This window comes from Eschrichtius robustus, chromosome X (genome assembly GCF_028021215.1).
Source record: "Eschrichtius robustus isolate mEscRob2 chromosome X, mEscRob2.pri, whole genome shotgun sequence".
In the NCBI taxonomy this organism is placed as follows: domain Eukaryota; kingdom Metazoa; phylum Chordata; class Mammalia; order Artiodactyla; family Eschrichtiidae; genus Eschrichtius; species Eschrichtius robustus.
This window is the reverse complement of record NC_090845.1, coordinates 118,270,491-118,294,678: the sequence shown is the minus strand read 5'-3', so window position 1 is coordinate 118,294,678 and position 24,188 is coordinate 118,270,491. Positions and strand designations below refer to the sequence as shown.

At 44.3% G+C, this 24,188-nt stretch overlaps 1 protein-coding gene across 1 annotated transcript; it reads left to right on the top strand.

The window, feature by feature from the left end:
* Positions 1-12,767: 12,767 nt before the first annotated feature.
* Positions 12,768-14,057, top strand: RTL8C (retrotransposon Gag like 8C). The gene has a single exon (XM_068533996.1). The coding sequence runs from the start codon at positions 12,825-12,827 to the stop codon at positions 13,164-13,166; it is 342 nt and encodes a 113-aa protein (XP_068390097.1). The 5' UTR covers positions 12,768-12,824; the 3' UTR covers positions 13,167-14,057.
* The last annotated feature ends 10,131 nt before the right edge of the window (positions 14,058-24,188 follow it).

Here is a 24,188-nt window from a genome sequence, read left to right as displayed (position 1 = left end):
TCTTAAATATAAGAAAAGAAAAAGAAAAGTAATGTATTTTTAGATTAAATAGTAGAGAAGCTGCAGAACATCAAATACAAAGAGAAGATCTTTAAAACAACCAAAGAAGAAACACAAAATTAGACTGACAGCTGATTTATTAACAGTAAAAAATGGAAGCTAAAAGACCATGGAATAATATTGTTTTCAACACTATGACTCAAATTTTTCACATTTTAATATTTCTAATATAAGGGTGTTTCTTACAATTAATCATAGCCTTATAAATTGTTGGCCAGGTGCAAAAAAAAAGGATAAGTATGTGGCTAAATCTAAAAAACAATAGGACAAATATTTAATTTAAAAAAACAAAAACAAAAATGAATGAAGCTAAAGTAATGACAGTATGAAGAGTATTTACCCTGGGAGGTGATTATTTGTAATTAAAAGGTTCTAAGTTCCTTGCATTCTTTAATTACTTTCTTCTACTAGTTAAGAAGTTATATTCTCTATTTCCATACTTTTAGTGGTTGCTCTGAAAAGTTAACATGCATATTTAACAATATAGAAAGTTAACCAATACAAGGAAATTAGAACAATATAATTGACAAAAACTTAGACTCTGACCATACCAAGTACTAGTGAGGAAATGGGAACACATACATTGAAGGTAAGAGCGTAAATTAAGAAATATTTTGGAAAACAACTGGCAGTGCCTTTAGATTAGGTTCCCTATAAGCTGACTTTGACCAAGGACTCATGTAAAAGTCATATATATCAAGAAGTGGTCCAAAAAATATACAGACAGGAGAGTGGGGAAGTGGACTTGGGGGGAAGGGAAGAGAGCCAAGCAATATTTTGTTATCAGCCAAAGTCTCATAGAGGATCACTTTGGCACAATCCAATAGGGGAACTCTGGAGGCAATGTAGGTCACAACTCAGAGTTCTCCTAATCAGGAGCAAAAGAGCTGAGGTATTTATACCTACATATCCATCAATCATTAGCTATGGCTTAAATTATGAGATACTGGCTCTTCATGCTTACAAACAAAGGGGGTTCTGGTAGCCTGTAGGCAGTCCTGTGAGAAAGAGCCACAGATTCTGGCTATTGTGAGCAAAAGCACAGGGGAGCTGAGGTGCATGAAAATGGTTGAGAGTTCTAGAGGGGTAAAAACAGAGCATTAACAGCATCTGCTTCAATGGGCATTAGTTTTAATACTCGTAGTACCATGAAAAATAAAATGACAGCTAGAGCCTGCCCCTCCAGCCCTTCTTACAGTTACTTGCACTAAGTGCTTAAATATACCTGCTTAAAATACCTGGAGTATATTCTTTTGTTTGCAGATACCTGTTTCTCTATCTGTGCCATTCCAAAGGAGTAGGCAGAAACATGGGCCTCATCTAAGACGATGATGAAATAAGGTCATGTGAATGAGGCACACCTAACATTTCTTGGTACATATTAGGAACTCAATACACATAAGTCTTCATCACTTTTTTTAATAAAGTTATTTATTTTATTTATTTCTTTTTGGCTGCACTGGGTCTTCATTGCTGTGCATGGGCTTCATCTAGTTGCAGCGAGCGGGGGCTACTCCTCGTTGCGGTGCACGGGCTGCTCATTGCGGTGGCTTCTCTTGTTGCAGAGCACGGGCTCTGGGCACGTGGGCTTCAGTAGTTGTGGCACGCGGGCTCAGTAGTTGTGGCTTGTGGGCTCTAGAGCGCAGGCTCAGTAGTTGTGGCGCACGGGCTTAGTTGCTCCGCGGCATGTGGGCTCTTCCCGGACCAGGGCTCAAACCCGCAGGCGGATCCTTAACCACTGTACTACCAGGGAAGTCCCCTTCATCACTTTTAATATTAGATATTCACATGTTTTATTTTAGGCAGAGTGGACAGGGCTGGCCCTGATGTTATGGCTGCCTTACACAGCAAGTTCTTTTCTCCTCATCTTTATGGCCTTGATTACATAAATTGTGTGGATATCGGTTCATCAAATAATGGACTTAAATGACCCCTGGTGGCCTGAGGTCCCAGGATTTCCCAGGAGTGTCCTACTCAACGCACGTAGCTATCTAGTGACCTGTTAAAACTGGACGTTCAGGCAGAATATCCATTCAACTCATTTGGGAGATAACTGGATGGCTGAGGAGAGAAGGACTCTAGATGCAGCCAAGGTGATAGTCCCATTCAAGTAATGATAGTACAGAAAAGAGCTGAGAATGGTGGGTATAGTCAAGATGTTACCCAACTTTGGCTTCCAAGATAGGCTGTCTCTGTGTGATTCCATGAAGGTAGAACAAACTGGAGTAGTGGAGCCCTTGGGAGGATTATAGACAATCCTCCAAGTTGAAAGTCAGTTTGAATGTTCATATCCTTTAACCCTATATTTTCTAAACGACCAGTCCAGAACCACTTTATTTTTTAAAATATTTATTTATTTATTTATTTATTTGGCTGTGCCAGGTCTTAGTTGCGGCACATGGGATCTTTAGCTGTGGCATGCGAACTCTTAGTTGCACCCTGCGGGATCTAGTTCCCTGACCAGGGATTGAACCTGGGCCACCTGCATTGGGAGCGTGGAGTCTTAGCCACTGGACCACCAGGGAAGTCCCCAGAACCACTTTAGACTAAATCCTCTGCTTAAGATTTCTTGGTGGATATAACTGTGGGTTCCACATTTGTGGGTAGTTACATCTGAAGTTTTGTTTGATGTTCGATCCTTTTATTTTCTCTCAACATCTCATGGCAGGTATTCTTTCTTTTTTATTCAATATTCTACTTGGCAACTTTGCTAACTCATTACTTAAACATACTTGTATTTCTTCTTTTGGGAAGATGGGAACCCCTCATTGTTGTAGACCTCCCTGGATTTTGAAAAGGTCTCAATTCAACTTCACCATTGTCTTCATCGCTAGAATGTCTTTTAACATCCAATATCTGAAATTTGATTATAGGCTTTCATATTACAAGTTAAATAGTGCTCCTTATAGAGACCTAAAAATGATAAAAATCCTAGCTGTATTATTTTCATACTTTCAGATGTCACCTATCTCCACCAACCTCATCACTTGGGGATGAGAGTGAGGTGTGAAAGTGGAAATAGAAGGGTTCCAAATGTCTTGATTATGGTAGGGTAGAAGAGAGGAGAGGCAGAAAGTATATATATTCTAAAAGCCTCATCTTTTTGGTGACAGAGGTGAAGCAGGACAAAAGAGAACATTTTATTGAGAGAAAGAGTATTTATCGTTGGCATATTGTATCTTGATTGAAAATTGAAAATTTAATAATGACAGGGGCAAAGAGACATTCCCTCACACTACTAGTGAGAATGTAACTTGAAAATCTTTCTGGGGTGAGATTTTGACAGGTTAAAATAGTTAGTGTTATACGGACTTTGATCTATACATTCATTTTAGGACTCTAGCCTAACGACCTTACAAAGAATGTGCTTGCTTCTAATGAATGTAAATATGCAGTCCTCCACTCAGCTTGCACAACAGGTACGGCTGCAGTCTTTGGCTCAAGGCCCAAATTCAGGCTTACTATATCCGTAGGTCCAACAAGGTTCTAAAGTTCTAAAAGTTCCCCCTCTGATCATGTGACAATATGCTCTTAGTTGCCATAAGACATAAAGAAACAGCAACAGCAGGGATAGGAAAATGGGATCAGCAGGGCACTTGAGGCATCTGATGGCGGGGCCTCTGCCATCAGAGGGCTAAAGAGGGCAGGCGAGGAGGGGATGGCGGTGCAACCCCTGAGGGAACCAAAAGGAGCAAAGTACTGGGAAGGTTAGGAGCTGCGGTCCAGGCCAGCGGCCGCTGAATCCAGCCAGACAGGCTTCTCTGGGCCATGACCTCCCTTATCATGATGTCAGGGATTTCCTCCATACACAAACATAAACACGAAGTCCAGGTACTTTCAGTCCGTAGTCTGTGACTAGCTGCTGCGGTGGAAAGGTAGACGGGGATCCTGATTGCCCTCACTATGTGTTAACTGGTAGACTGCTTTTATTCCTTCCTGTTCAGGCATGCCGTTTCCCCACGCCACTAAATACTCTGACATCATGATGGGCTTTCATTTTACTTTTTCATGTTATTTCACTGAGTGTGTGTTTTGACTGATCTTTGTCCTTTCCATACCCGGTCTCATTAGGTGTCCTACGTTTCACTGTAGACTCATTACTGCTCAGAACTGCTTGATATAAACTGAAGTAGTCACAGTACCTCCATGATGGAAGCCAAAGCGTTATGCCAACATCTGTAGACGCAAGCAGGGCGTCCCTGCAAAGGCTACTGGAGGAAGCTTTGGTGCACCCAGGATTCCTGGTACCTACTCTCTCATCCTGTGGCAGTCCTTTGGCTCCCTCAAAGTTTCTGGTAGACAGATCAGAGACATTCACAAAGGGTACATTTGGAATCCCCTTCCCTACTCCATCTCCACCCTAAGGCTGCCTTTGTGTATAGGGTACACATAGGCCACTGGCGTTAAGGGAAGAATAAGGTATTTCACCAGTACATTCTACAAGGATTTCCCTGAGACCTGAGTGTCCCCTGGGACACTAAACCACCCAAAGGTCACTTTGTTCCCATATTAAATATTTGTGGATTTCAGTGTCACAAAATTTGTGTGTTATCTTAATAATAAGTTTCAAGTTATTATTGGCCCCAAGTGCAAACAAAAAAAGGTTAATTGCAATTCTCTCTGGTCCCTCTTATAGTCATCTTCTCTTTTGTCAATCTTTATATTTCTCTCCCCTTCTGAGGTAAGGCTTCTTGGTTGAGTATTCAGGAGATTGCTAGAATGTGGTGAGGGAAACAAACTAAGAATGACGACTGCAAAGGGGGCGATTGTAAAGTTATGAGAAAAAAAACCTCCCTTCTCCCTTAAAAATGCCATTCCTTTGTATCAGTATGGGAACTTGCGAAGATGTTCATGATTAATTCTTACAAAATATTGCCTCTCCCCAAGACATTTGTATCACGAAAAAGGACTTGGGATGATACAAGTAGTGTAGACCAAGGAACAATCCTTAACAGAGCCATTTGGGCAGGAGGAAGAAGACTGCAGGGACATTTCTGTTGAGGGGGGTAGGGGGTTACCAACACTGTTCAAAGGACCTGAGGACACGGGGAGGGGGAAGGGTAAGCTGGGACAGAGTGGCATGGACATATATACACTACCAAATGTAAAATAGATAGCTAGTGGGAAGGAGCCCCATAGCACAGAGAGATCAGCTCGGTGCTTTGTGACCACCTAGAGGGGTGGGATAGGGAGGGTGGGAGGGAGGGAGACGCATAAGGGAGGAGATATGGGGATATATGTATACGTATAGCTGATTCACTTTGTTATAAAGCAGAAACTAACACACCATTGTAAAGCAATTATACTCCAATAAAGATGTTAAAAAAAAAAAGGATGCCCAGTCTTCACAGCCCATTCTACCTCCCTCGAGAGGCAGGTGGACAGATTGTAGGGAACATGCTGGATCCACTCCATAAAGTAAACTGCTTCCAAGCCGTTTTCAAACCACTTCAGCAGAATCTATGTTTAAAACCAAACAGTGAATATACTTAACACAATCGTCTTTCTTACCCACCCAGGAAGGCTGACTGCCAGGACCTTGAATTGGAACCTCATAATTAGCCTGCTTTCAATTATTTTAAGAACCTGTGAATCAAAAAACTCCATTTCATTAAGCAATTCAGAATTTGGATCTGACTTTAAGACTTTGCCCTGTTACATACCAAATGCAAGTTAATGATGTTTCCACTATTTCTGGTAATAAAAACATTCTGATACAAAATGAGGGTAATGTACCTCCAGCTCCACGCACAGCCCTACAAACCAGTGCACAAGTTTACCTGTCCACATGAAGAGAGTCAATGAAGTGAAAAACCACTGTAGTGATTGATTCTTCTTTGCCCTGTTCTGGAAAAATCACCCAAATTAGAAATGAGGCAGAGTCAACTGAGTGTCATCCTATAAGTCCATTTTTTTATCTGACTCTACTAGGAAACTTAACTTTTCCCAGACATAGATGAAGTAGCAGCACCGGTGATTTAACGGGTTAGCATGAAGAGAAACGGTGAGGAGCAATATTTTTTGCTTTTCTTCCCATTGAAGGAAGTTATCATTTTATTGTCCTGCAGGCTCTCAACCTGCTTTCTACCTAGATTAACAAGAGCAGTTCTGCACTCCCTTCTCCTCCACTTAACAATCAAGGCTGCATAAATGTAAATGCTTTTTCTGAACCACCTGTCATTGTGCTGGTTCTCAGAATAATGGATTAAATAACACTTTGACAGGTGTTCACCAACAAATGTGCAGGATTCATGATTTGTAGAAATTAGGTATTGTGCTTTCAAGCGGCTGTTTGGAAGCAAGGAACTCTTCCCCAAAGCCTCCTACCTAACTTCTCCTTAACATCGCCTTGGCCAAAATCAGATCGAGATCCATTTCCGAAGGGGCACGGAACTGACTGGTTTGGAAGAGTCAGCGTCCGGGACTGAATGATCACCAGTGGGGTCTCCATCAGCAGGACCACCACAGGGCGATCTTTTCTGTTGGATAAAGCGAGACTCAACATCAGCCACAGCATGGCAGGGGACATACCTTCTGAGCAAGTCATGGACCCCACTTACTGGACCAGGGAGGGAGAGGTGCCATATTCACTGAGACTCAATTTCTTTTTGAACAGCGTCTGACATTTATTGAAAATAAGGAAAAGACGTTTGTCCAGGTAGTGTAGAAGAGCTGGGCAGAGTGCAGGGGTTACTGTGTGGAACAAAAGGCACACATCAGGGAGACAGCTGCACATTCAGAAGAGAACTGGATGCTGGGCGAAACGAACAGGTCCACAGGAGACAATGAGTGACTCGACTTGGCTGCCAGGCACCCCTGGGACCTGGCGGCCACCTGGCAGGAGCGGAAGATGTCTCTGGGAGGAGGGAGGGACTGGGTCCCGCCGAAGGTGAAAGGCTGGCCGGCCCCTCCAGGGCGGTGGCGAGCTGTTGGAAGCATTGTCCAGAGGCTGTGGCCAGCTCAGACACCCCCCGGGCGAGTCCAGACCGCTGAAGGCTGCAGGCTGTCGGCGGGATGCGGTGGGTGGCGGTGGCGGTGGCGGTGGCGGTGGCGGTGGCGGCGGCAGCGGCAGCACAGGTCTCTGGGCACCTGCATGCGGGCCTGGGAGTCTGGCAGAGGGCGGGCGGTTGGCAGCGGCCGGGCTGAGGGTGGTCTGTCCGGTGTGTAACAGGAGCCCGGCTTGCAGCTGGAGCGCACGACCGAGTCCAAGTGTGCAGGGGAGGGGCCGGGCTGGCCCGAGAGGGAGAGGGCGGCGGCCGCTCCAGAGCCAGGCCCGGCGGCGGCAGCAGCGGGAACCTGGAGCGCTATTCCTGGAACAAAGGCAAGCACTACGCGGGAGGGGACACGAGCGCGGGGGAGATCGCGGCGACCCGAAGGTGAGGGACGGGGGAGGCGCGGCGGGAGGACGCCGCCTGTGGCGATCTGGGCGGCGGCGACTGGCGCGGCGGACCCTCCCCCGAGCACCCGCCCCCAGGCCCGAGGGGCTCCCGGCCTAGAAGTCCTCGTCCTCCACCCAGCCAAAGACCCGCTTCATCTCGGCCAGGAAGCCCCGGTAATCGTTGAGGAGGGGGCTCTGCTTCCTGATGTAGGGGATCACCCACTGCAGGGCGGGCCCGGTCAGGCGGGTGATGAGGAACGTCACCTTCAGGGCATCGTTGGTGAACAGGGTCTCGTCCACTAGCATGTAGGCGCCCGTCTGCACGATAAACTCCGGGAGCCGGTCGGTGTCGCCGTCAAACGTCTCGGGGAAGGGGATCGGGTTTCTCCACCGACGCGTCTGGGGCCGAATGGGCAGGGCCAGGAGGGCCTTGATCAGCTGCACTCGGCCGTCCATCGCGCCTCGCTCGCTTCGCTGGGTTCAGCGAGGCTCCGCCGAGGTGGGCGAGGAGGCGTGGCGGGAAGTGCGTGTGTGCGGAGGCGGGCCTGGTCCCGGGATGGGCGGGGCCACGGGCAGTTCCCGTCGCAGTGGGGCTCCGCCCACATGGCCTGGCATTTGCTAGGGCGCAGGTGCGACAAGGCGGAATACCTCGCGCCAGAGAGGACGGGGGAGGGGTGCCGTGCAGGAAGAGGGGGTGGATTTGCTAGGGCGCAGGTGCAACAAGGGGGAATACCTCGCGGCAGAGAGGACGGGGGAAGGGCGCCGTGCAGGAAGAGGGGGCGGAGCTAATGGTTCTCGAGGAGTTAGGGGGTCGAGTCAAAGGGCCAGGACCAAGGGTTTTTTGGGTGGGCTGCAGGGAGGGGCAGGAGCCAGGGGCAGAGCTCAAGACACTGAATCTTTTTTTCTGTTTAATATCAAATTATTTCTATTACCGTATTTTATTTTTTCACTGAAATATAGTATTATATGTTATAGGTGTATAATATAGTGATTCACAATTTTTATTGGTTGTACTCCATTTCTCGTTGTTATAAAATATTGGCTATATTCCCTGTGTTGTACGGTATATTCTTGTAGCTGATTTCATACCTAATAGTTGTACCTCTTAATTTCCTACCCCCATATTGCCCCTCCCCCTTCCCTCTCCCTACTGGTAGCAACTAGTTTGTTCTCCATATCTGAGTCTGCTTCTTTTTTGTTATACTCACCAGTTGGTTGTATTTTTTTCCATTCCCATATAAGTGACATCATATAGTGTTTGTCTTTCTCTGTCTGACTTATTTCACCTAGCATGATACCTGCCAAGTCCAGCCGTGTTGCTTCAAATGGCAAAATTTCATTCTTTTTTATGGCTCAGTAGTATTCCATTGTATATCTACCACATCTTCTAAATCCATTCATCTGTTGATGGACACTTAGGTTGTTTGCATATCTTGGCAATTGTAAACAATGTTGCTATGAACATTAGAGTGCATGTATCTTTTAGAATTAGTGTTTTCATTTTTTTCGGGTATATACCCAGGAGTGGAATTGCTAGGTCATATGGTAGTTCTATTTTTAGTTTTTTGAGAAACCTCCATACTGTTTTCCACAGTGGCTGCACCAATTTACATTTCCACCAACGGTGTACAAGGGTTCCCTTTTCTCCACATCCTTGCCAACATTTATTTGTGTTCTTTTTGATGATAGCCATTCTGACAAGCATGAAATGATAGCTCATTGTGGTTTTGATTTGCATTTCCCTGATGATTAGTGACAAAACAGTATAGGCTTATATGATTCTTTTTTATATCAGTGGCAAGAATACACAAAACTAAATGTTTATAGAGTTCAGAATAGTGGTTACCTCAAGAGAGTGGGAATTATATTCTGCAAAGTTGCATGAAGGAATCTTACAAGATACCAAAAGTGTCTTCCAAAGTGGCTCTACTATTCTGTATTCCCATCAGCAATGTATGAGAAATTAATTTGTTCTTCAAACTCAATGACACTTAGTATTGTCAAGTTATGTTTTGGTTTGGTTTTGGTTTTGGTTTTTTTTACTTTAGCCATTCTAGTAGATGTGAAATGGTAACTCACTGTGGTTTTAGTTTGCAATTCCTAATTATTAATGATGTTGAACATCTTTTTTGTGTGCTTACTTGCCATGTATATATTTTTTCTTTTGTGTAGTGTCTGTTCAAATATTTTTCTCATTTTTAGTTGAGTTGTTTACTTTTTTATTGAGTTGTATTCAAGTCTTATAAAGATATGCGATTTACACACATTCCTCCCCCCCCCCCCACCCCCGGCCTGTGCCTTTTCATTCTCTTAACAGTGTTTTTTGAAGAACACAAACTTTAATCTGAAGAAGTCCTATTTACCTAATGTTCCTTTTATGGATTATATTTTTCATGTCATAGGTAAGAAGTCTTTGCCTAATCTAAGGTTGATCAGGTTTTTTCCTGTCTTCTTCTAGATGTTTTATAATTTTAGATTTTACCATTAGATCTACAAACAATTTTGAGTTAATTTTTTTGTATGGTATGAGGTACTGATAGAAATTTATTTTTTTCTGTAGATGGATATCTAATTGTTCCTGTATCATTGTTGAAAGGACTATCCTTTCTCCACTGATTTGCATTTACACTTGCATACATGTGTGGGTCTATTTCTGGATTCCATATTCTGTTCCATTCATCCGTTTGTCTATCTTGATGGCACTATTACACTGTCTTAATTACTGTAGCTTTATCATAAGTCTTGAAATCAAATAGTATTAGCCTTCCAAGTTATTTCAATTTCAAACTAGTTTTAGTCATTGTGTGTCCTTTGCATTTCCATATGAGTTTTAGAATCAGTTACTTTTTACATATTAAAATTTTTCCTGAGACTTTGAATCTATAGATCAATTTAGGGAGAATTGATATCTTAAAAATATTGTTTTCCAACTCATGGACATATGTCTCTCCATTACTTAGATCTTCTGTCATTTATCTCAGGAATGTTCTGTATTTTTCCGTGTACAAGTTCTGTATTTTTACATTTTTTGTCAAATTTAACTCTAAGTTTTTCACATTTTTATGGTATTTAAAAACTTTTTTAGTTTCTGGGACTTCCCTGGCAGCCCAGTGGTTAAGACTCCGTGCTCCCACTGCAGGGGTCACAGGTTCGATCCCTGGTTGGGGAACTAAGATCCCACATGCCATGGGGCAACTAAGGCTGTGCACCACAACTACTGAGCCTGTGTGCCACAACTACAGAGCCCATGCACTCTGGAGCCCGCGTGCCACAACTAGAGAGAAGCCTGTGGGGTGCAATGAAGAGCCCTCGTGCCACAACTAACACCCGATGCAGCCAAAAATAAATAAATAAATAAAACAAAACAAAACTCTCTTGTTTGTTACTAGAAACATAATTGATTTTTGTGTATTCACCTTGTGTGCTGCAAACATGCTAAATTCACTTCTTAGTTCTACTTTTTTGTTGTTGATCCTAGATCCTAGAGAATCCGTTTTCTATATATATGAACAAGTCATCTTTGAATAACGAGTTTGCCTTCTTTTCCTGCCAATCTAGATGACTTCTGATTCTTTGTCTTCTCTCTCTTTCTTTTATTTATTTATTTTTTTAGAAATTTATTTTATTTTATTTATTTTTGGCTGCGTTAGGTCTTTGTTGCTGCCCGTGGGCTTTCTCTAGTTGCGGCGAGCGACTCTTCTTTGTGGTGCGCGGGCTTCTCATTGCGGTGGCTTCTCTTGTTGCAGAGCACGGGCTCTAGGTGCGTGGGCTTCAGTAGTTGTGGCTCGCGGGCTCTAGAACACAGGCTCAGTAGTTGTGGCACACGGGCTTAGTTGCTCCGCATCATGTGGGATCTTTTTGGACCAGGGCTCGAACCCATGTCCCTTGCATTGGCAGGCGGATTCTTAACCACTGCACCACCAGGGAAGCCCCTCTCTCTTTCATTTTCTGTCTTCCTTTCTCCCTTCCTTCCCTCCCTCCCTTCCTTCCTTCCTTCCTTCCTTTCTTTCTTTCCTTCCATTATTGCACTGGTTGGAACCTCCAGTACAATATTGAATTGCAGTGGTGAGAGTAGGCATGCTTGTCTTCTTGATCTAAGGGTGGAATGCATTCGGGCTTTCACATTTAAGTATGTTATCTGTAGGTTTTTGTAGATGCCCTTTATTAGATAGAGTATTTTCCTTCTATTCCCAGTTTGGTGACAGGTTTTTTGTTACTGTTGTTCGTTTGTTTGTTTGTTTGTTTGAATATGACATAGAAATCCTTCTTCTAGGCATTTTCCCTACAGAAATGAAAATATATGCTCACACAAAAATCTGAATGTTTGTAGCTGATTTATTTATGATTGCTAAAAACCTTAAACATGCCACATGCCCTTCAACTGATTAATGAATCACCAAACTGTGGAACATACAACCATATTGCAGCAGACAGACTTTAGAGTGGCACTCACAATCCCAACCTTCTGATAACGCCATTGAGTGTGGGTGGGGACTGTGTTTTTCTTCTAACCCATAGAAAATGGCAGAGGTGATGAAATGTCACTCCTACGATTATGTTACATTATACACAACTCCATCTTGCAAGCTGACTCACTTTCCATCTCCTGCTGGCCATAAAAAGCAAGCTGCAGTGTGGTGAAATGCCTATAGAGTGGGCAACTGGCAGAGAATTTCCAGCAAGTTTTGTAACAAATTAACAGATTTTTTAACATTTAAGCCTCCTTTACATTCCCTGGTCACTGTGCACTATTCTTTGATTATGCTGCTCTAGATTGCGTTGGCTAATATTTGGGGGGTTCCATTATGGTGCAAGGCAACGAAACCTATAGCCAGCGGTGCAATACTTCTCTCATTGAGAGATACATGAATAAGCAGGAAAATGTGTTCACAGAACCGCATTCAAGTGGCAACAGGGGACGAAGAGGCAGACGATACGCTAGGGCTGAGACAGAGGGGTGGGAAGGATGAAGTGGGAGGACAACTCAACCCCCTGAACAGGGACCCTCTACTCTCCTCCCTCACAGTACAGAGCCATGTCCAAGGATCCACCACTGGTCCCAGCCCACTGCCGACCGCCCGCCTAAAGAACCCTTGGCCCCGTATCTTTCGTCCCGACTCACCCTCCTCAATAGGGCGGTAGGCCCACCCCCTTCACCAACACGGCGCCCCTTCCCCGTCCTCTCTGGCCCTAGATTGGCCCTTTTGTCGCGCCTGCGCCCTAGCAAATGCCAGGCCATGTGGGCGGAGCCCCACTGCGACGGGAACTGCCCGTGGCCCCGCCCATCCCGGGACCAGGCCCGCCTCCGCACACACGCACTTCCCGCCACGCCTCCTCGCCCACCTCGGCGGAGCCTCGCTGAACCCAGCGAAGCGAGCGAGGCGCGATGGACGGCCGAGTGCAGCTGATCAAGGCCCTCCTGGCCCTGCCCATTCGGCCCCAGACGCGTCGGTGGAGAAACCCGATCCCCTTCCCCGAGACGTTTGACGGCGACACCGACCGGCTCCCGGAGTTTATCGTGCAGACGGGCGCCTACATGCTAGTGGACGAGACCCTGTTCACCAACGATGCCCTGAAGGTGACGTTCCTCATCACCCGCCTGACCGGGCCCGCCCTGCAGTGGGTGATCCCCTACATCAGGAAGCAGAGCCCCCTCCTCAACGATTACCGGGGCTTCCTGGCCGAGATGAAGCGGGTCTTTGGCTGGGTGGAGGACGAGGACTTCTAGGCCGGGAGCCCCTCGGGCCTGGGGGCGGGTGCTCGGGGGAGGGTCCGCCGCGCCAGTCGCCGCCGCCCAGATCGCCACAGGCGGCGTCCTCCCGCCGCGCCTCCCCCGTCCCTCACCTTCGGGTCGCCGCGATCTCCCCCGCGCTCGTGTCCCCTCCCGCGTAGTGCTTGCCTTTGTTCCAGGAATAGCGCTCCAGGTTCCCGCTGCTGCCGCCGCCGGGCCTGGCTCTGGAGCGGCCGCCGCCCTCTCCCTCTCGGGCCAGCCCGGCCCCTCCCCTGCACACTTGGACTCGGTCGTGCGCTCCAGCTGCAAGCCGGGCTCCTGTTACACACCGGACAGACCACCCTCAGCCCGGCCGCTGCCAACCGCCCGCCCTCTGCCAGACTCCCAGGCCCGCATGCAGGTGCCCAGAGACCTGTGCTGCCGCTGCCGCCGCCACCGCCACCGCCACCGCCACCGCCACCGCCACCCACCGCATCCCGCCGACAGCCTGCAGCCTTCAGCGGTCTGGACTCGCCCGGGGGGTGTCTGAGCTGGCCACAGCCTCTGGACAATGCTTCCAACAGCTCGCCACCGCCCTGGAGGGGCCGGCCAGCCTTTCACCTTCGGCGGGACCCAGTCCCTCCCTCCTCCCAGAGACATCTTCCGCTCCTGCCAGGTGGCCGCCAGGTCCCAGGGGTGCCTGGCAGCCAAGTCGAGTCACTCATTGTCTCCTGTGGACCTGTTCGTTTCGCCCAGCATCCAGTTCTCTTCTGAATGTGCAGCTGTCTCCCTGATGTGTGCCTTTTGTTCCACACAGTAACCCCTGCACTCTGCCCAGCTCTTCTACACTACCTGGACAAACGTCTTTTCCTTATTTTCAATAAATGTCAGACGCTGTTCAAAAAGAAATTGAGTCTCAGTGAATATGGCACCTCTCCCTCCCTGGTCCAGTAAGTGGGGTCCATGACTTGCTCAGAAGGTATGTCCCCTGCCATGCTGTGGCTGATGTTGAGTCTCGCTTTATCCAACAGAAAAGATCGCCCTGTGGTGGTCCTGCTGATGGAGACCCCACTGGTGATCATTCAGTCCCGGACGCTGACTCTTCCAAACCAGTCAGTTCCGTGCCCCTTCGGAAATGGATCTCGATCTGATTTTGGCCAAGGCGATGTTAAGGAGAAGTTAGGTAGGAGGCTTTGGGGAAGAGTTCCTTGCTTCCAAACAGCCGCTTGAAAGCACAATACCTAATTTCTACAAATCATGAATCCTGCACATTTGTTGGTGAACACCTGTCAAAGTGTTATTTAATCCATTATTCTGAGAACCAGCACAATGACAGGTGGTTCAGAAAAGCATTTACATTTATGCAGCCTTGATTGTTAAGTGGAGGAGAAGGGAGTGCAGAACTGCTCTTGTTAATCTAGGTAGAAAGCAGGTTGAGAGCCTGCAGGACAATAAAATGATAACTTCCTTCAATGGGAAGAAAAGCAAAAAATATTGCTCCTCACCGTTTCTCTTCATGCTAACCCGTTAAATCACCGGTGCTGCTACTTCATCTATGTCTGGGAAAAGTTAAGTTTCCTAGTAGAGTCAGATAAAAAAATGGACTTATAGGATGACACTCAGTTGACTCTGCCTCATTTCTAATTTGGGTGATTTTTCCAGAACAGGGCAAAGAAGAATCAATCACTACAGTGGTTTTTCACTTCATTGACTCTCTTCATGTGGACAGGTAAACTTGTGCACTGGTTTGTAGGGCTGTGCGTGGAGCTGGAGGTACATTACCCTCATTTTGTATCAGAATGTTTTTATTACCAGAAATAGTGGAAACATCATTAACTTGCATTTGGTATGTAACAGGGCAAAGTCTTAAAGTCAGATCCAAATTCTGAATTGCTTAATGAAATGGAGTTTTTTGATTCACAGGTTCTTAAAATAATTGAAAGCAGGCTAATTATGAGGTTCCAATTCAAGGTCCTGGCAGTCAGCCTTCCTGGGTGGGTATGAAAGACGACTCGTTCTCTCATTTGGCAGTCAGGCACTTATCACGTACTTCCTGTGTCCCAGGCACTGTACTATGAACTATGAATACATCATTGCAAAGTTATGGTCCAAGTCTTCAAGGAATTCAGAGTCCATTTGGCTGTAGTGGATAAACAACATGTATATATGGAATCTCAGATTTGGATTTAATTAAGAAGTTCTTGAATCCGTGCTTGGGCACACCAGCTGTATGACGTTATGCAAATTTCTTAACCTTCCTAAGCCATTATTTCCTCATATGTAAAGTGGGTAAAATAATACTTTTATATTGGGTTCCTTATGAGAATTCAATTAAGTAACAAAAATAAAATCTGAGCACTGAGACTTCCCTGGTGGCACAGTGGATGAGACTCCGTGCTCCCAATGCAGGGGACCTGGGTTCCATCCCTGGTCAGGGAACTAGATCCCACATGCATGCCGCTACTAAGAGTTCGCATGCCACAACTAAGGAGCCGGTGAGAGGCAACTAAGGAGCCCGCCTGCTGCAACTAAGGAGCCCACCTGCTGCAACTAAGACCCCGTGCAACCAAATAGATAAATAAATAAATAAACATAAAAGTAAATAAATGAAATGTAACATAAGAAAGCTTTCCAGAAAGAAAACTATTTTTTAAAAAAATCTGAGCACTCAATAAATGGGGCTTGCTGTAACTATAAAAACAACAACAAATTATTTTTTAGGGCATGATGATAACTTGGGGCTTGTATATAACACAGTTGGAGCATAAGAAAAGAACATTTAAATCTGCCCTTGGGAATTCTCTAGTGGTCCAGTGGTTAGGACTCCACGCTTTCACTGCCGAGGGCCCGGGTTCAGTCTCTGGTCAGGGAACTAAGATCCCACAAGCCACGCAGCACAGCCAAAAAAAAAAAAAAAAATTTCCCCTAGATGAGGCAGGGACCATCTCAATAGAGGAAGTAGTAAATGAGTTGAGACTTGATTCCAATGAAAGAGGGCCACCTCTATCTGAAGTTCAGAAGAATGAGAGAATGTGTTTAGTATATAAAAGTCAGGAAGAGGGCATGGTAAGAGTTAAGATAGCAAAGGTAGAAGCTCCATCATGAACATTCTCATATGTCATGCTAAGGCATATATCAATTATTCTGTATTCACTGGGGAACAATGGAAAGATATTGAATGGGGGACTGATGTGATTAGATTTGTGTTTTAATGTTCACTCTGCTGATGTTGAAAATAGATTGTGGGAAGATGGAATGTGGGCCGAGTCCAGTAACGAGTATTTTGTAGGTGATAGTTATCCAGGGCTTAAAGACAAAGAGGATGGGCAAATAAAAGCGACATTCGGATTCATTAGAACTTGGTGATTAGTTGGAACGTGGAGGTTGGGGAGAGATAGAGATCAGGGATGGGACCAAGTTTCTGGCTTAGTAATTGGACCATTCCTGGATCTGACATGGGCCAGTCTCTCTCTAGCTTTTTGATTCCTTTGCCTGGAATATTTTGTATTTCCTCTTTGCTTTCCCATAACTTTCACTAGACCAATTCCTACTCACTGGATCTGTTGACTTCATTCAGAAGTTCCTCCTGAGCCACCAAGTTTATTTTAGTAGTTTCTCTAATGGGTATCTCATAGGTCCTCAAACTTTTGTATAGCACCGTATTGAAATAGAATGACTCTCATTAAATTGCAGGTACTCAACTCACTTTTTTACAGATTTAAAAATCAACTGTAGGTTGAGTTACAATTTACATGCAATAAAATCACCCATTTTAAGTATATATTTCAATGCATTTTGAAATAATACATACATATATACAGGAATCCCCCCTTATCCTCCATTTCTCTTTCTGTGGTTTCAGTTACCTTCAGTCAACCGTAGTTCAAATATATTAAATGGAAAATCCCCAAAATAAACAATTCATAAGTTTTAAATTATGTGCCACTCTGAATAGAGTGATGAAATCTATCACCATCACGCCCCACCCCACCCTGCCCCTATCGCCTGGGATCCCCAACCATGACATCATCTGCTCCTGACATCCAACCATCCACATTGTCATGGCTTGATGATCCAGTATCACCTAAAGCAGATGATCCTCCTGACGTATTGTCAGAAGGTCAATGGTAGCCTAACACTACGTCACAATGCCTACATCATTCACCTCATTTCATGTCATCTGTAAACATTTTATCATCTCACGTCATCACAAAAATAAGGGTCAGTAAGTACAGTACAATAAGATATTTTAAGGGAGAGAGGGAAACCACACTCACATAACTTTTATTCTTGTATATTGATATAATTGTTCTATTTTATTATTAGTTATTGTTAATCTCTTACTGTGCCTAATTTATAAATTAAACTTTATCATAGGCATGTATGTATAGGATAAAACATGGTATATATAGGGTTCAGTACTATCTGTGGCTTCAGGCATCCACTGGGAGGTCTTGGAATGTATCCCCCGTGGATGTGTATATGTGTGTGGGTGTATGAGTGTGTTTTAATTGCCTCCTATGCACCCCATTGGTGAGGGAGGTATTCCTACCCTAGGGTTATGGGGATGGCTGAACACATGACACCTGACACTGGGCAGACATGATCAATAACAGTTTATTGGTCACATATACTCACAGCTCAACAGAGGAGGGCACTGCACGCTCCATGGGGGGTTGCACTTGGGAACTGAGTGAGCAAACAGGGGCTATGCGAGGCAGGCTTTGTAGTATCAAGAGGATTCGGTGCCCCTGTTTCCCTGCGGAGGATGTGATTGGCTTGTTTGAATAATTCCTCACGCCGGTGGTAAACTGAAACCCTCTACTCAGGGATAAGCAAGAATTGCACCTGGTCTCTGTGATCAGAGGAGTTGTTTGTCTGGGGGACCCTCTCCGTGGGAGCAGAGTAGGGAGGGGAACTTGTGGTTAGGGCATTTAAGGTCCTCCTGGTTTCCCCAGGTCAAGGGAGTGCACAATATTGGGCCTTAATTTTAGGCCTTAAACCACAGTGTGTAAATATGTATGTACATATGTATATGTGTGTGAACACCACCACAATCCAGATATAGAACATTTCTGTCACCTCAAAATGTTTGCTTGTACCACTTTGCAACCAGTCACACCCCTAGTCCAAGCAATCTAGCACTGTGGCAATCTAGATTAGATTTTCCTATTCCAGGACTTCGCATAAATGGAATGATACAGTATGTACCATTTTATGTCTGGCTTCCTTCACCTCAGCATAATGCTTTAATATTCACCCATGTTATAGCATGCATCAGTAGTTCATTCCTCATTATTGCTAAATAGTAGTCCAATGTATGGATATACCATATTTGTTTTATTTATTAATCTGTTTGATGAAAATGTGGGTAGTTTCTACTTTTAAGCTATTGTGAATAAAGCTTTTATGAAAATAATTATGCACGTCTTTATTTGGGCATATGTTTTTATTTCTAGGACAAATACCCACGAGTGGAATTTCTAAGATATATGGCTGGTGTATATTTAACTTTATAAGAAACTGCCAAACTGTTTTCCAAAATGGTTTCTCCACACTCCCACCAGCAACGTGTGAAAGTTCCAGTTCCTCCACATCCTCACCAACACTAGATATTGACGTTATTTTAACGTATTTTTTAAAATATTTATTTATTTATTTATTTGGTTGCACCGGGTCTTAGTTGCAGCAGGCAAGCTCCTTAGTTGCGGCTCTTGGGCTCCTTAGTTGTGGCATGTGAACTCTTAGTTGCGGCATGCATGTGGGATCTAGTTCCCTGATGAGGGATCGAACCCAGGCTCCCTGCATTGGGAGCTTGGAGTCTTAACCACTGCACCACCAGGGAAGTCCCTAATGTTTTTTTTGTTTTTTTTTTTTTAAGAAGGGACTTTTTTTTTTTTTTTTTTTTTATGGCTGTGTTGGGTCCTCGCTTCTGTGTGAGGGCTCTCCCCAGCTGCGGCAAGTGGGGGCCACCCTTCATCGCGATGCGCGGGCCTCTCACCATCGCGGCCTCTCCCGTTGCGGAGCACAGGCTCCAGACGCGCAGGCTCAGCAATTGTGGCTCACGGACTTAGTCGCTCCGCGGCATGTGGGATCTTCCCAGACCAGGGCTCGAACCCGTGTCCCCTGCACTGGCAGGCAGACTCTCAACCACTGCGCCACCAGGGAAGCCCCCTAATGTATTTTTAATTTATTATTTTTACCAATAATTTTAGACATTCTAGTGTGTGTCATCTCATTGTATTTTTTATTTTCATTTCCCTGATGAATAGTAATATTAAGCATATTACTCATGTCCTTATTGCCCATTTATATGTCTTCTTTTATGAAGGATCTGTTCACATCCCTGGGCCATTTTTTAGTTGTAATTTTTCTTATTATTACTGAGTTATAATGGTTCTTTACATATTCTAGATAACAGTCCTATGTCAGATATATGTATCCCAAATGTTTTTTCTAGGTCTGTACCTTGCTTTTCAATTTTCTGGAAGTTGTCTTTTGAATTATGATGTTTTTCATAGTTTACATAAAGTCCAATTTATCATTTTTGCCTTTTGTGATTTGAAGTCTTCCGAAAAGCAGATGACGAGACAGAATTAGACGTTCAAGTAGCTTATTGGGGGAAACACCTGTGGAAGATAACGAAGAGGAGGAGAAGAAGGGACAGCTGTGGAGAGCCTTCAGTCCATGATGCCAGGCTGACACCTGTACAAGGAGAGAAGAAAGAAAGAGTCTTAGTCTGAAAAAAATCTCATTCAGGCAAATGGGGAACTCAGAGCAAAGATTGTCTGTTATTGGAGTCTCCTGTGTCAGACAGGAATGGTCCAGCTCTAGTAGCCCTGCTCTGCTCAGTCACTGGCTGGTGGCAGCCTAAAGAGAGCATGACCTCGGTGTGAAGAATACATTGGGTCCAAAAGTGCAGCAGCTGGAAGGAGGCTGCTCACTCGTATTGTCATAGGAGGTTGTCTTGAAAGGAGATCTGAGTGGTACCCTTCCTTGGGTACCTCAGTGTGCCCCTTGTGCAGCACGGATCTACTTCTCTGTGCTGGTTAGGGGAGCGTCTCCTTCATGCTTCCCATGGCCTCTCTTGCTGAGAGGGAACTTAGAAGACGTAGGTTAGTGTAATGAGCTACAGCCCCTGTTGCTGTACTTGGTCCCCGGGCCACAACTGTGACTCACCCTCTTCCTCCTCCACTATCCAGCCTAAAATTCCATCATCTTCAGATTTCACCTTGCAGGTCTTGGTGGCTTACCTGGTCATAAGGGCTTGAGTCCTTGGCAACCATATACTTACAGGCCGGGGTTGCTGCAAATGTGCAGCAATTCACAGGTAAAATTGAGCAAGGGAATACCAGGAGGTGCCAAGTGAATTACCTGGGTTCAAGCCAACTTGAGTTTGTTTCCTTCTTTTTTAAGGGTGGAGAATATTCCATTGTATGTATGTACTACATTTTCTTTATCCATTCACTCATCGGTGGACGTTTAGGTTGTTTCCATATCTTGGCTATTGTGAATAATACTGCAGTGAACATGGGGGTGCAGGTCTCTCTTCGAGATCTTGATTTCAATTCCTTTGGATAAATACCCAGAAGTGGAATTGCTGGATCATATGGTAGTTCTGTCTTTAATTTTGGGGGGTACCTTCATACTATTTTCCATAGTGGCAGCACCATTTTACATTCCCACCAACAGCATACCAGAGGTTTCTTTTCTCTGTATCTTTGCCAACACTTGCTATTTGTTGTCTTTTTGATAATAACCATCCTAACGTGTGAGGTGACATTTCATTGTGGTTTTGATTTGCATTTTCCTGATGGTTAGTGATGTTGAGCATTTTGCATAACTCTGTAAATAAACCGAAAGCCATTGACTGGTACACTTTAAATGGGTGAATTTTATGGTATGACAAATATATCTCAATAAAGCTGTTAAAAATAAAAATGGTCCCAGGACTGACAGCATATCGGTTAAGAGGGCAGGGCTTCCAGAATCTTCGATGTGAGTCCCAGTTCTGCCACTTTTTAGCTGTAGGACCTTGGGCAAATTAGATGGCCTCTGCTAAGCCTCAGTTTCCTCAACTATAAATAGTGCTTACTTCACAAGAGTGTTGAAGATCAAACAAGAATATCTATGTAAGGTTCTGGGACATAGAGAGTGCTCAAACATCTCCAGCCATTTTGTTATGATATAAGCCTTCATCTCTAATTCAAAGACACTCTCTAAATGAAATAAAGATAAAAATTGCAAAAAAAAATTGCAAAAAAAATACTGTATATTTAAGGAATTAGTTTGTAGAAATATAGTAAGAAGTGATATTTTTCTGGATGTCGACCAGGTTTGTACATAAATTAACAACCTTATTGCTGCATTCTTTTCCCCACAATCTGTAAATAATTTTTCAAACTAGCTCTGTCATTCTGCTGGTTTCCTGACTAATGCATTACATAAAAATTTGACAGGTGTTCATCAGCAAGCTGTGTAAGAATTATGGTTGTAACAATGTGAGTGTTGTACTTGCACACTACTTATTACACGAGTTCTCTCTACCACGATTGCTCCAGGATCTAAGATCTCAAGACATTAAACTACTCAAAGGCCACTTTGTCCCCTCTGTGTCTATATTTCCTATATGAAATTTTTTGTACATGTGTGTCACAAAATTTGTGTAATATTGTCTTAGCTTTTAGAGTTCAAGTCAATATTGGCCCTAACCACCACCGCCAAAAAAAAAAAGATTAATTGCATTTTCTCTCTCATTCCTCTTATATTTATATTCCTCTTCTTTTTATCGGTCTTTATGTTTCTCCCACCTTTGATATTCACTTCTGAGGTGGGGCTTAATGGTGGGGGACAGAATAAATTGCTGAGAAGAAAGTTATGGAAACAAACCATGAATGACAACTGTAATGGGTGAGATGGCAAAGTAATTGCTATGAACTGAATGTTTGTGTTCCTCCTTCCAAATCCATATGTTGAAGCTCTAATCCCCAGTGTGATGGTGTTTGAAAGTAGGGCATTTGAGGAAGTTATAAGGCTTAGATGAGCTCATGAGGTTGGAGTGCCCAAATGGAATTAGTGTCCTTACAAGATAAAGAGATAGTTGGCGCAGTGGTTGAGAATCTGCCTGCCAATGCAGGGGACACGGGTTCGAGCTCTGGTCTCGGAAGATCCCACATGCCGCGGAGCAACTAGGCCCGTGAGCCACAACTACTGAGCCTGCGTGTCTGGAGCCTGTGTTCCGCAACAAGAGAGGCCGCGATAGTGAGAGGCCCGCGCACCGCGATGAAGAGTGGCCCCCGCTTGCCGCAACCAGAGAAAGCCCTCGCACAGAAGCGAAGACCCAACACAGCCAAAAATAAATAAATAAATAAATAAATTTTAAAAATAATAATAATAAGAGGAAGAGATAGGATTTCTTTCTCTCTCTCCCTCTCTCTCTCTCTCTCTCTCTCTCCACCATGTAAGGATGCAGCAAAAAGGCAGCTGTTTGCAAACCAGGAAATGAGCCCTCACAAGACATCTGATATACCAGCACCTTGAGTTTGGACTTCCCAGCCTCTAGAACCGTGAGAAATAAATGTTCTGCTGTTTAAGCCACCAAGTCTATGCTATTTTATAATAGCAGCCTGAACTGAGATGCTAATGAAAAATAACCTCCCTTCTCTACTTACAAATGCCATTTCTTCTTCTCTCCCTTTATGGAATCTTTCAAAAATGTTCATGATTAATTCTTGCAAACCATTAACCCTCTCCTAGACATTTGTATCACGAAAAAGGACTTGGGATGATACAACTGGTGTAGACAAAGGAACAATCCCTAACAGAACCATTCTGGTAGGAGGAAGAAAACTGCAGGGGCATTTTTGTTGAGGGGGGTAGGGGGTTACCAACACTGTTCAAAGGATGCCCAGTCTTCACAGCCCATTCTACCTCCCTCAAGAGCCAGGTGGACACAGATTGTAGGGAGCATGCTGGATCTACCCCAAAAAGTAAACTGTTTCCAAGCCCTTTTCAAACCACTTCAGCAGAATCTACGTTTAAAGCCAAACAGTGAATATGCTTAACACAATCGTCTTTCATACCCATCCAGGAAGGCTGACTGCCAGGACCTTGAATTGGAACCTCATAATTAGCCTGCTTTCAATTATTTTAAGAACCTGTGAACCAAACACCTCCATTTCATTAAGCGATTCAAATTTTTCCTCTGACTTTAAGACTTTGAGCTAATACATGCCAAATTTTAAGTTAATGGTGGTTTCAGTATTTGGAGGAACAAAAAAATAATAAAGAACGCATAACACAAGTAATGTACCTCCATGTCAATGTAGTCTTATGAACTACAACACATGAATAGCAAAAGCTTACCTGTTCAAATGAAGAAAGAGATGGATAGAGGAAAAAAAGTGAAAAAACACTGGTGTGATTTATTCCTCTAGCCTGTGTTCTAGAAAATCACCAAAATTTAGAAATGAGACGAAACGTTAGATTGTACAACCTTTGAACATCACGCCAGAGAATTGTCTATTAGCCCACCCGTGGATCATCTGACGCAGGATAGTTAACTTTGTTGACCAACAATTGGTAAGGGAGCATAGGCTTTTTACAACACTATAAACATAAGAGGTTAAACTGAAGATAAGCAAGGAGGGATGACTTTTTTCTATTCATTAGGGGAGTTTATACTTTTATTGTCCTACAGGTCATCAACCAGGTTTGTGCAAACAATATCATTTCTGCATGCCTTTCCACTACCTACATAATGAAGGTTCTATAAATGTTTTTCAAAAGCACCTGTATCATTCTATTGGCTCCCTGAATAATGGGATAAGTAAAACTTTGACATTGTTCACCATCTGTGTGGGGTTAATGGTTTGTAAAAATTTGGGTGCTTTCAAATGGCTTTTGGAAAGGAGGAAAGCTTTTAAGAAAAGCCTCCTGGCTGACTTCTCACATCACCTTAGCCAAAGTGAAGATCTGTTTCTTAAGAGGCTTGGAACAATCCTAACTGGTTTAGAGGGTTATTCATCTGGGACTGAACAG

What these genes read in the sequence shown, in the direction of transcription:
- RTL8C (XM_068533996.1), top strand. Translation starts at nt 12,825, where the DNA reads ATGGACGGCCGAGTGCAGCTGATCAAGGCCCTCCTGGCCCTGCCCATT.